We start from the raw sequence: 12009 nt of genomic DNA on the forward strand, positions 1-12009 counted from the left end.
CAACCCGTCGTCCCCAGTGGCCGCGCCTGTTTGCATTCCCACAGCCGCGAAGGGGAGTTTCCGACGCGCCACACCCCGCCGGCATTCGGCGGTGCCTGTGTTCCAGGTTTCGGCCCTTCCGACAGGCGCGTGGTCGGTGGTGTCTCACTGCCCTGTGAATCTGCCTTTCCGCGGTGACAGATGATGTGGAGCATCTTTTCATTGGCTTTTGTTTTCCTTTTCATTGGTAAAATATTTGCCTCCGACAAGTGGACAGTTCCGTGGCATTAAATCACTCACGTTCCTGTGCAGCCATCACTACCAGCCCCTCCAGAACTCGTTCCTCTCTCCGAACGAAACTCTATCTGTCCGATGATAACTCCCCACTCCTTCCTCCCTCCAACCCCGGTGGCCACCATTCTGCCTTCTATCTCTGTGAACTTGGCTACTCCAGGGACCTTGCAGGTGTGACTCATACAGTGTCCGTCCTGCTGTGACTGGCTTTGGGTGACACCTTCGACCACAGGCCTTCCCCGGTGATGCTGCGTACTTGGGACACATGCCAGCAGCAGGCTCACAGAGGCTCACTCCTGCCTGTCCAACTCCCCCCTGCCCCCCGCTGCCCCCACCGCAGCAGTTCAGCCCTCTCCTCCCAGCCAGGGCCTTTGCACGTGCCCTTTCTGCCCTGGCTGACTCCTCTGTACCCTCTGGATTCCAGTCCAGTGCCACCGCCTGCAGAGGCTTTCCCGGACACCCATAACACCTTCCCTGTTCCATTTTCTTCCCGGCACTCATCATAACCCGCTGTAACCACGTTTGGTATTTGTTTGCCTGTTTATGGTCTGTCTCCAAGGTAACCCCTGAGAGAGCAGAGACCTGTTCACTGCGGTGACCCCTGGTCCTGGAGGCGTCCCTGGCATGTGGCGGGGGCTTTACTTAGTTCCCTCTTGCTGCTGTAATGAATGACCACAAACTTAGTGGCTTTAAAACAACACAAATGTAGCCCTGGCTGGTGTAGCTCAGTAGGCGAGTGTGGACTTCGAACCAAAGGGTCGCCAGTTCAATTCCCAGTCAGGGCACATGCCTGGGCCCAGTGGGGGCCATGTGAGAGGCACCCTCACACTGATGTTTCTCTCCCTCTCTTTCTCCCTCTCTCCCCTCTCTACGGGGAGGATCTATTTCCTTGCCTTTGCCACTCCCAGCGGTGCCCTCCTGGGCTCACAGTGGGTCTCACACTGCTGGGCTCTGTCCTCCGGCCCCTGTGATTACCTGGGGCCATTCAGGTCATCTGCACATCCCGTTCAATTTACCCTTTTCAAATGGAAGGTCACATAGTCACAGATTTGGGGGATTAGAAAGTGAACATCTTTTTTGGAGGGGGTGGGGGCGTCATTCTGTCTTAAATATGTATTGAATGAATGATAAATGAATAGGTGGGTCCCTTTCCAAGCAGAGTGCTGAGTGCTGAATTCCAGGCCTGGCTTAGCCACTCCCAGGCCCTGAGACCTTGGGCAAGTCCCCTCTTCCTCTGAACTTCGGTACCCTCCTTCACTCGAGGTCTCCTGAGCACCCACCCTGTACCCCACTCTTGGTAGACACTGGGAATGCCGAGACAGAGAAAAGGAGACCCCTGCCTTCCCAGAGCTGGGAGGTCAGTTTCTGGGGAGGGGCTGGAGAATGGGAAAACCCGACAGTCTTCTCAGGTCCACATTCTAGGTCACCCCGGAGACCTCTCAAGTCCCGAGGGGGCGGGCCTCCCTGGAAGGTGACATTTCATGTGGCCATGGATGCACGAGTGGGAGTTTATGAGGTGGAGAAGTGGAAAGGGCACTCGTGGCCTGGGACAGGCCACAGACCGCTTAGAGGAACTGTGAGGAATGCGGTGGGAGACTGTGGGGCAGAAGCATGTCTGGGAAGGGGGCGTTGAAGGCCACGGGCAGGAGCTGTGGCTCTACCCTCAGGTCATGGCACCGTGGCAGGATTTGGAAGCACACGTGTCACTCACTCTGGCCTCTGCCACAGAGAGAGGGGCTGAGGGGCCAGCGTCCAAGCCTGAGACAGAGGCGGCCTGGACAGGGCAGGGACAATGGGATGGAGAGAAGAGGCCAGACCTGAGAGAGAGTTAGAACGTAGACTCCGTGGGACTTGGTGGGAGGTTGAGAAGGAGTGGGTGAGGAAGAGCTCAGAGGCAGCTGAGGAAGGAGACAGGCAAGATGGAAATGTAGTGCAAACTCCTTGCAACTGTTGAGTGGACCGCGAACTGGCCCAAGTGGGGACTTTGCTAGAAGCCCTGGAAGAGGCCGGTGGTGAGGTAGAGAAAGCAAATTGGTGTGTGCGCAGGCCTCTCCCGGGGACCAGAGATCAGCCACGGCTGCTAAGGGTACCAGATGGGTCTCAGTTCCAGCTGAAGGTTCGGGGCCCTTTAGTACCTGTTCTCATTCCCTCCTGACTCACTGACAGACGCTGAGGCAACCAGGCAGGGCTCTGAAACCATCATCCCCATTCCCAGAGACACCCAGTGACATAGACACCCATGAGCAGACCTTGGGAGCGCAGGCCTCTAAGAGGCCCAGCTCAAGGGGGATTTTGCAAGTCCCTTGAGACTCAGAGGGGAGGAGGGTTGGGGACCCCTCTGATGGTTGCAGCCACAGAAAATTTCCTCCAACATGGAGGAAGCGGGAGTTCTCCTTTCACAATGCAAGTGTCAGATTTGCTCACCAATGACTAAGAGTGTTCAAGGCTTGTGGGTGTAGCAACGCTTAAATATCAGGCCTTGGTGTCTTCTGGCCATCGTAGACACCTGGGCCAGGACAGAGAGGACAGGAGAATGGCCAGCCTACAGACTGCGCTCCTGGCTGCCCTGATCCTTCTGGCTATGGTGCTTCAAGCAACTGAGGCAGGTGAGGCTGGGGAGAGGGCAGGCTCCCCACAGAAGCCAGGGTTGCACCCCGGGGCATCTGCCTCCTGTAGTGGAAAGCACACTGGAGCAAGAGCAGATATCCCAGTCTGCCACTGGCTCATGGGCTAGCCTCATTGTTTCTCTGGGCCTCTGTGTACACATCTGTTGAATGGGTAGTCTTGAAGGCTTATGTCTAGGGTCTGTCTCAGCGGGTTGGGGGTTGTGGTAGGCATGGCCCAGGGTCCTCTACTCCAGAGAACTGGAGCAGAGGACCCTGGGGGTGTGGAGAAGCGGCGGCGGCTGGAGCAGGGGCAGGAGCTGAGACAAGGGATACTCCTTTGCTGATCCTGCCCTCCTACCACCCCATTTTTGCTCCAGAACAGGCCCTCAAGGCTGGGGTCCTCACTTGTCTTCCCCATGCCAACGTAAATGCTCTGGCCTTGGGTTGGGTGGGGGAAGGAGCGCAGGACTGGGAGTCAGGCAGCTGGAGCGATAGTTGCTCAGTGATTGGGGTTCCTGAGTGCTTTCCCTGCATTGAAAGCCCCACAGAGGCAGTGCTGTTATTACCTCCTCGGTCAGAGGAAGAAATTGGGCCTTCCCTCAAGTGGCCTGGTAGGACTCGAACCTCAGTCCTTGTGAGTGGACTCTGCCCCAGCCCTTGTCCTGACTCTCCAGAGTCATGCTGTGGGACTCTGGACAATTCCTCCCCGTCCCTGGACCTGGGCCTCACCATTTGCTCCATGAAGGGGGTTAAAGTGGATGGAACTTCAGAAGCAGACTTCTGAAGCACCTGGGATCCCGTCAACACGCCCATCTGATTCGGCAGGGCCGGGGCTGGGAGCTGAGCATTTCTGAGAAGCTCCTGGTGATGCTGATGGTGCCGGTGTGTGGCCTCATTGAAGAGCAAGGTTCTAGGGCTGCTCCGTGTCCAGCATCTCGGGGGCCTGTCTAGAAGCGTAGGGAATCATGGATGCCCAGTTGTTCTGAATGCCTCACCTTTGTCCAGGATGATCCAGAGTAATGACATTGGGCTCTTAGTGGCCTCTCAGGGGCCCAAGATCGGGGACATTGAGGGTCCAGAATCCTCTGACACCAACCTTCCACAGGAAAAGCTGTGTCAGAGGGTGGGGCTCTATGTCCAACCTCTGAGCACCTCTCTCCCCCAGGCCCTTACGGAGCCAACGTGGAGGACAGCATCTGCTGCCGGAACTACATCCGTTACCCCGTGCCTCTGCGGGTGATAAAGAGTTACTACTGGACTTCGAACTCTTGCCGGAGACCTGGCCTAGTGTGAGTGGGGCGCTGGGGAGGCAGGGCCTCAGGAGCCTGCCAGGTGTGGGCCCAGGTGCAGGTGGGTGGGGAATGCAGCTGGGCTCCCGGATGCCAGTGGAAGGGCTTGGCTTGCCTGGCACAGTCCAGGCTTGGGTATACCGAGAAAGAATGTCATGTGATCGTTCAAGAAATGTTATGGGGTGCCTACCATGTGCCAGGCAGCCTGCCGAGTTCCGAGGACCCGAGCGGAAAGAACAGGTGCACCCCGGCGGGCACGGTGGCGTAGGCAGTCTGGAGCCTCAGGGCATGGGTACAGAGCCAGTAACAAAGACACGCCCATCAGAAGCATCTTGGGCCCTCCCCAAGGTCCTGGGAGTTGCCCGAGGCAGCCGTTCTTTCCAGGAGAAGAGAACTAAGGGCTCACACATACAGAGTGTTCGAGCTGGGCCAGGCACTGCTCTGGGATCACTGCACGAAGTCACCTGACCCTCTCACCAACCCTACAGGAGCTTCGATTGTTCCGTTTTATAGATGGAGAAACAGGCTCAGCGTGGCCCAGGCTGGAACCGGGACTCCTTCTTTGCTTCTTTCCCTCACTTTCTTTGCCTCCTCTGCCCCCTCGCCTGTCTTTGCTGGGGCAGCCTCTCCAGCTGCTTCTCTGGCTTCTCCAAGCCTGCTGCCAAGCCGCACACTAGAGCGGGGGAAGTTGGGCTTGGGGACTCACGACATCTTCTCACGGCATCTTTGGGGCTCTGTCACCTCCTCCTTCTCCTCCTCCTCCCTCATCTTCATCCCTCAGAGGGGTCTGCTGGAGAATACCAAAGAAGGCTAAAGCAGGAAATCCTCCCAGGGCTCTTGTCATTTCAACTGAGTCCCACCTTCCCCATCACGGTCCCCAAATGAGCACTTTATTTTTATTTATCAAATTTGTCGAGAGTGCTTGCTAAGTGCTAGGCACTGTTATAAACACTTTCTAAATAGTAACTCGTTTAATCCTTGAAACAACCTTATGTAGTAGGTACTGTTGTGACCCCCTTTTTACAGGTAAGCACTGGGCACAGAGAGATTATAAGGCCTCTCGAGCATCGCAAGGCACAGTAATCGTAGGTGGAAAGTGCGGTGCCTGGCAGGCCCTCGGTGCTCAATAAAAGCAGCACAGGTGTGATTATTGGGCTTGGAGCTAGAAGGGATTCTAGAAACAATGTGTCTTGACGAATGGGGAGATCAGGGGCTGAGCCTTGCCCAGGGTCACACAGCAGACAGGGCAGGCTTCCCAGGCTGTAGGAAGGCCAAGGTCAACACTGCACACTTCTTTTTCTTTCTGTTCATTAGTGGTCTGTGTGGTGGGGCTGGTCAGGGAAGTAAGGGCAGCTAGGAGCTACTGGCCCCAGGACAGGCTCTTTCTTGAAAGGCAACAAGGGAGCCCTAGGCTGGAAGATGTCCTACCAGCAAGGGTGGGGGCAGAGTGCCCCAAGGGGTGCAGTGTGGTGTTTGCCACAGTTTGGGTGAGGGCGGGAGCCTTTACCCACAACTGCTGTGTGATGTTGGGCCAGTGTGCACCCCTCTGTGCTTCGGGCCTCTCAGAGAGGCCTGGGTGGGGACACTCCGCAAGGACACTGGCCCCCAAGAGTCCAGTACACAGCAAGCATGATGAGTCCGCTCCCACCAGCTCTGGCACTCGGGCAAGTGGCTTTGCCTCATGTTACTCAGCTATGAAATGGACAGAATAATCAGACCTCATAGGATTGCTGTGAGGATTTATTAAGAAAATTAATGTTAAGGGTTCAGGCCAGCTCCTGGCACAATTATATGGTATCTCCTGCCCTCTCTGCACTTCACTTTATACCAACTCCATGGATGCCATCAAACCCTAGGAGGTTGGACCCTGATTCTCACCCCCATTTTCCATATGTGGAAATGGGGACTCAGGGAAGTCAAAGAGCTCGCTAGCAAGTGGCAGGGCTGAGATTTCAACCCAGATAAGTTGGCTCCAAAGTTCGTGCTCTTGGCCACTACCTGATACTCTCTCCCCAAGGCCATGTCAACAACGATCATGAGACTCTGGTGTCACTCTACTCCCTGGTCGGGCCTGGCACTCGAGGCTGAGGGACTGAGGGTCTGGGAAGTTCTTTTGCCCATCTGCCCCTCTCCTCCCTAAGAAATGTGTTTGCATACAGCAGGTGGCTCATAAATGCTAAGCCACTGTATAGAGAAGGCATCTGTACGTATAGTAGGTGACTCATAAATGCCAAGCTTTCTGGGCAGGATATGGTACCCTCTCTGCATGCTACGGCCGTCTCATCATCTCCCCCGCATGCATCTCCTCCTTCCAGCTTGCTAACCATCAAGGACCGGGAGATCTGCTCCGATCCCGGATCACCCTGGGTGAAGAAGATTCTCCAGAGGCTGAACTTTTGAGGAAGGTTCCTGCTCCAATGACCGTGGCCTTGGCTCCTCCAGGAAGGCTCACAGATCCCTACCTTCCTGCCATTACAGCTGCTCCCTGGCCAATGACTCTGTGCTCCCCTGATCTCCAGCCCTGCAGCTGTCACACCACAGCTGTCACTCTTATCTCCCCTCTTCCTCCTCCAACATCCTCCGCCCCCCTGTAGCCAGAGGGTCCACAGCTCTGGTCACTCCCCTGCTCAAAGCCCTTCCATGGCTCCCCATTGCCTGAGGCTGGGGTCAGAGCTCCTCAACCTGGCTCCCCTACCCTCCGTACCTGGTCCCATCTCTCTCTCAGTCTCCAGCCCCGCCTCATTTCCCAGCATGCACATCAGACTCCAGCTCCCTGTCCTCCAAATCCATGCCGTACATTTCTACCTCTGGGTGCTCACCTGTGCGCTCCTGACTCCTGACACAGTGCCTCCCCATCACCAGCGCGTGCCCGACCCACCAGCCCTCCAAGGCATGGCTCAGCCGAAGCAGCCAGGAATTGAGGTTTATTTTTATTATATTTTCCTTTTATGCTTAAGGTTGGCAGAGTCAATGTCTGTCACTTTCTGCCAAAGAAACATACTATCTCTAAGTTATTGAGTTTTGGTTTTTAGACTTCTGCTGAACCTCTGCCCCTTCTTCAGAGCCCTGATTACAGTCTGCCCAGAATTTTCGGGACTTGGGAGCTTGTCCTCCAACCTCACTGGCTGGACCAAGGTCCACATCTGAGTTACTCCTGTCCCCTGGCCTCCAGGACAGAGCCCAGGGCCTGGCCCAGAATCTGGGCTCAGCGAGTGGCCGCAGACAGAGCCTGTAAAAGCAATGTCCCTCTCCCACCCCTAAAGACCCTCCCACATCAATACTGAGACTCCAGGCCATCCAGGCAGGAGCCAGCTGGGTCGATGGTGGAGCCTCTGACTTGCTCACATTCACCTTTCTCCCCCATTTTACTGTGTGTTGGGTCTCTTTACACTCCTTGCTTCCCTCGGGTTTTTACTGCCCCAACAACTTCCTAAACCTAGGCTTGACCTTTTCAGAGTCCCCCACTTTCCCTTCCTCTTTCTCCACATAGCTGATAAGTGAATTCATGCTATGGTGTGAATGACTACCCTTGGCTTGGTATTATAAACTCTAGTTATATTTGCATATGAGAAGGTGGCAAATGCTTGAGAGGCTGAAGAGGCCAGATGGATGATTGGGAGAATTTTAGGGACTGTGTGGGAAAGGGACAAGGCATAGCTTTCCTGGCCCTGGGAGACGTATGTCAGGTATAGTTAAGTGAAAAGGCCTTGGGTGGAGGTCATTCCCAGGTGGCTGTGGCCAGGCTAAGGCCTGGGACTGGAGGCTTAATTGCCCCTCCATGGGGACAGCAGGTTCCCCAGGTAAAGGAAATAAGTTTTCCACGTCCTAGTTCCTTTCCAAGGGAGCCTGGTGCCACTCAGTGTGGTGGCTGTCGCTCTTTGACCCCGAGGACACCATCTCCCCTCTCTGAGCCTCGCCTGTGAATGGGAACACCCACTTTGCAAGGCTGCTGGGGGACTCAGGTCCAAGACACAGGGAGCAACTTTGGCGGCCATAAAACTCAGTGTCTTCCAGGGCCTGTGGTCCCCCTGCAGTCCCGCCCATCTGCCCACCATGGGCACCGGAAGTGCTAACCTGCATGCTGCCCCTCACAGAGCCCACAAATGTCCTGGGATCCCCCTCCCTTCCTGTCCTGCCCTGGCCCTCAGACCTTTTAGAAATAAATCCTCAACAACAGTGTCTGCTTGTTCCTTGCCATTTGCTGTCCCTGTGAGGAGGGGTAGGGGCACCTGGCCCCTGTCTCTCAGATGGAAAGCCCTTGATATTGACACGTGAGCTGGCTTGCCCGAGGGAAGTCACCCTGGGAGGGGGTGGGGAGCCGAGACTAGACACGAGCACCCGGGAAGTAACTGCTCAGGTGACAAGGGGGAAGCCTAAGCATTGGTCCACCAGGCCTGGCCCACCCTGGGTCCGCCGGTCAGGAGGATCTGATGAAACCCTCCACTCAGTCCCCAGGCCTGGAGCTCTGAGGGGCATATTCCTTCCTTCAGTCAGTCAGTCAACAATCCAGCCCCAACCTTCCCCCTTCGAGGGCAGACTCGAAGGAAGAAGAGTTGCGTTAGGCAGGAAAGTCTCCTTTATGCAACAAACTTCAAAATCTCAGTGGCTCGACTCCATAGAAGTTTCTTCTTCTCATGTGAAGTCGAATCAGGCACTCCTGGCCCGTGGGCGACCTTCCACACGGTCATTTGGGGACCTGGGCTCCTCAAGGGCCTGGACTTGCCCCACCATGCAACAGATGGGGTCAGGGAACAGAGCCTAGTGGGGGCGGGGGGCTGCCATATGAGCCAGGCAGGAAGAGGCGCTCATCACTGCTGCCCACGAAACATTGCCGGGACTCAGTCACATCGCCACCCTGACCACAAGGCATGCTGGGAAGTACAGTCAAGCCATGTGTCCAGAAAGGAAAGGGAGTTAGTTTGGGGAGCACCTAGTTCATCTGGTGTTGAGCTCCCCTGGGTCTTCAAATAGGCCTGCTTTCCTGGAGTTCCTGGACACAGCTCGCTCTGCCAAAACAGCAAACGGGACTCCTCCTCCTGCGGAGCAGGGAGGAGCATCGAGAAGGGCACATGCACGGTTTTAGACAGACTAGGAACGCTCGCTGGCTGGTGTCCAAAGCAAGTTGCTGATCCCTCTGATCCTCAGTTTCTACCCCTGTGAACAGGGAGCATAAAAGCAGATGCCAGCGCCTGTGGCCGTGAGAATCCAATGAACGAAGAAGACACAGGCAGCCCAGTAACAACACAGGCAAAGACGTGAACAGGCATTTCCTCAAAGAACATATGCAAACGGTCAAAAACACAGGAAAAGGTGCTGAACATCAGTAATCATTAGGGAAATGCTAATCAAAACTCCAGTGAGATGCCACCTCACACCCATTAGGATGGGCATTACATACATATATAAAACAAGGTTGGCGTGGAGAAATTGGAGCCCTCGTGATGGGTGGTGGGAATGCAAAATGCTGCAGTTGCCGTGGAAAACAGCACGCTGGTTCTGTTAACATAGAATTACCACCTGATCCAGTAATTCCACTTCTGAGAATATACACAAAAGAATTGAAAGCAGGGACTCAAACACATATTTGCACACAGCATTCCCCACAAGAGCCGAAAGGTGGAAACAGCCCAAGCAGCCACCGACGGGTGAATGAATAAGCAAGATAGTGTCTGGCCTTAACAAGGAGGGACGTCCCAGCACCTGCAACAACGTGGATGAAGCTTGAATGTGTTATGATGAGTGAAATAAGCCAGTCACAAAAGGACTGCTACTGTGTGGCTCCTAGAGATGTCAGACTCGTAGAGACAAAAAGTGGAGTGGTGGTTTCCAGGGGAGGAGGGGTCGGGAGTTATTCAGTGGGTCCAGACTTTCGGTTTCGCAAGATTGAAAAGTCCTCGTTTTATTAACTCCCCCGGTGACAGACTGGTGACGTGGCTATAGCATCCCATTTTACAGATGGGGAAGCTGAGGCCCCAAGAGGTTAAGCCACTTGACGAAGGTGATGCCCTTCGTAGGTGGTGGAGTCAGGTTTGGCGCCAGGTCTGTTGCCCTGAAAGCCAGGCTACGGTGTCCGAACTGAACCTGAGCACAGTTAGTCTTTAACACCCCGATGAGGTCAGTGGGGTGGCCATTCCGATTTTGGGGGAGGGAAAATTGGGCCAGAGAAGGGCAGGGGACATCCCCAAGGGCTGAGCAAAGAAGAGCAGTGCCATTCTCTGTGTTTTGGCAGCTGTTTTGTGCTGGGGTCTTACGGACAGTAAAGTCAATTTTCATAGAAGTCTTCAAAGTAGGGGTAGAGAGGGAGGTGGGGTCGCCTGGTGGTCGTGAGCTCAGACCCCAAAGCTAAGTGCCTGGGGTAGGTCCAGGCTCCCCTGCTTCCTGGCTGGTGATCCTTAGAAAATTCCTTAACTTCTGCATGCCTCAGTTTCCCCACCCATTAAATGGGCCGTGACAGTGGTACTTGGCTTACACCCTGGGCTTGTCACTATGATTAGGCAATGTAACCATGCAAAGCACTTAAAACAGTGGACATTGGCCCATGCGGAGGGTGGTCTTCCCTGCCGAGCAGAGTCCAGCCTCGGAGCCCCACACCCCAGGCAGCCCTACTGTGCTTGTAAGAACAGTCCCCTGGCCGTGGGAGCTGGCTCCGTAGCCTGGGACTGTGACTCACAGACAAACTGGTTTCCCTGTGGCTGGCAGCCCAGAGACACAGTTAGATTGAGCGGGCTCACTAGATAGAGCGATTTCACACTTACCTCCCGCCGCCAGGCTGGGCCACTCACTGCCTTCCGGGAAGATGCTAATAAAGCGACTTCATTGCCACCAACTCCTGCAGTGATTCACACAGGCCTGTTGGGAGCTGCTGGCTGGTCAGGTCTGGCCCTGTTATCCTGGCCAGTCAGAGCTGTGAAGTCCCCTCCTTGGCGAGCTGGCCCAACTCCCCGCCTTGTACAGGAGGAGAATCCACACCCCTCCAACCCTTGCCAGAGGCCAAACACACTTTGGGTGGAGGATAAGCACCCAGCAGCCTGGGTGAGGTTGCTAGCGGTGCTGTGTCTGGGGCCAGAGCCAGAGATGGCAGTTGGCGAAAAGGGGAAAGGCCAGTCAGGTACAGGGGCTGGAGGCAGGGACGCAGGGCCCCTTTCTGTGTCCTGAGCTCCCCCCACTCCAGCTAGAGCCATGGCGTCTTCCCTGTGGCATTTCTCCACCCTGATGTTCTCTATGTCCTGGAGTGATTCTGCCCCCTCTCTGGGCCTCAGTTTCCCTGTCTGTCCCTATGACATTTACCGTACCAAGCCCCTGTTTACTGGGTGCCAGACCCTGTAGGGGGATGTACTGATGAACAAGTTTCCCCAGGATGAGGCCTCAAGGGGTAAAGGTTGGGGGTCCTTCATGGTGTAGGGGGAGATACCCCCAGGCCAGGTGAGAGCTTGTTTGACCCAGAGCGGCAGGTCGCTGGGCCCCCTTGCTTGCTCACAGCTAGTATTCTCTATTCCTGGGCCCCTCTGCCCTTTTTTTGTCATCCACTGAGGAGCTAGGGCCCCAGGCCAGACGGAAGGGCCTGGGCCAGCTTCCAGTGCGGAGCTGACTGGGTAGGTGGGAAGAGAGGGGGCCCTTTGAACCGTAGTGGCCCTGGACCAGCCTCCCCGGCAGGTTCTGCTTTGAGGAGCCAGCCAGCCTGAGCAGCCAGCCCAGTAGCCCCCACCAAGGGCCCTCCCTCCGCTAAGCCTCCGGTTCCTTGGCAACATCCAGAGGAATCTCATTCGTGTACTGGCTCTCTGCCTTTCCCCTCCCACCGCCTCCCTGCAGCGGGGCTGGGAGGCGGAGGCGGAGGCGGAGGC

The 12009-nt window shown here is 55.7% G+C and overlaps 1 protein-coding gene across 1 annotated transcript; it reads left to right on the forward strand.

Annotated features, from left to right (window-relative positions):
• The first annotated feature begins 2761 nt into the window (after positions 1-2761).
• CCL22 (C-C motif chemokine ligand 22) lies at positions 2762-8328 on the forward strand. The gene is made up of 3 exons (XM_024551494.3): positions 2762-2879; positions 4045-4168; positions 6484-8328. The coding sequence occupies exons 1-3, from the start codon at positions 2807-2809 to the stop codon at positions 6566-6568; spliced, it is 282 nt and encodes a 93-aa protein (XP_024407262.1). The 5' UTR covers positions 2762-2806; the 3' UTR covers positions 6569-8328.
• Positions 8329-12009: the final 3681 nt, after the last annotated feature.

This window comes from Desmodus rotundus, chromosome 12, assembly GCF_022682495.2.
Source record: "Desmodus rotundus isolate HL8 chromosome 12, HLdesRot8A.1, whole genome shotgun sequence".
Classification (NCBI taxonomy): Eukaryota; Metazoa; Chordata; class Mammalia; order Chiroptera; family Phyllostomidae; genus Desmodus; species Desmodus rotundus.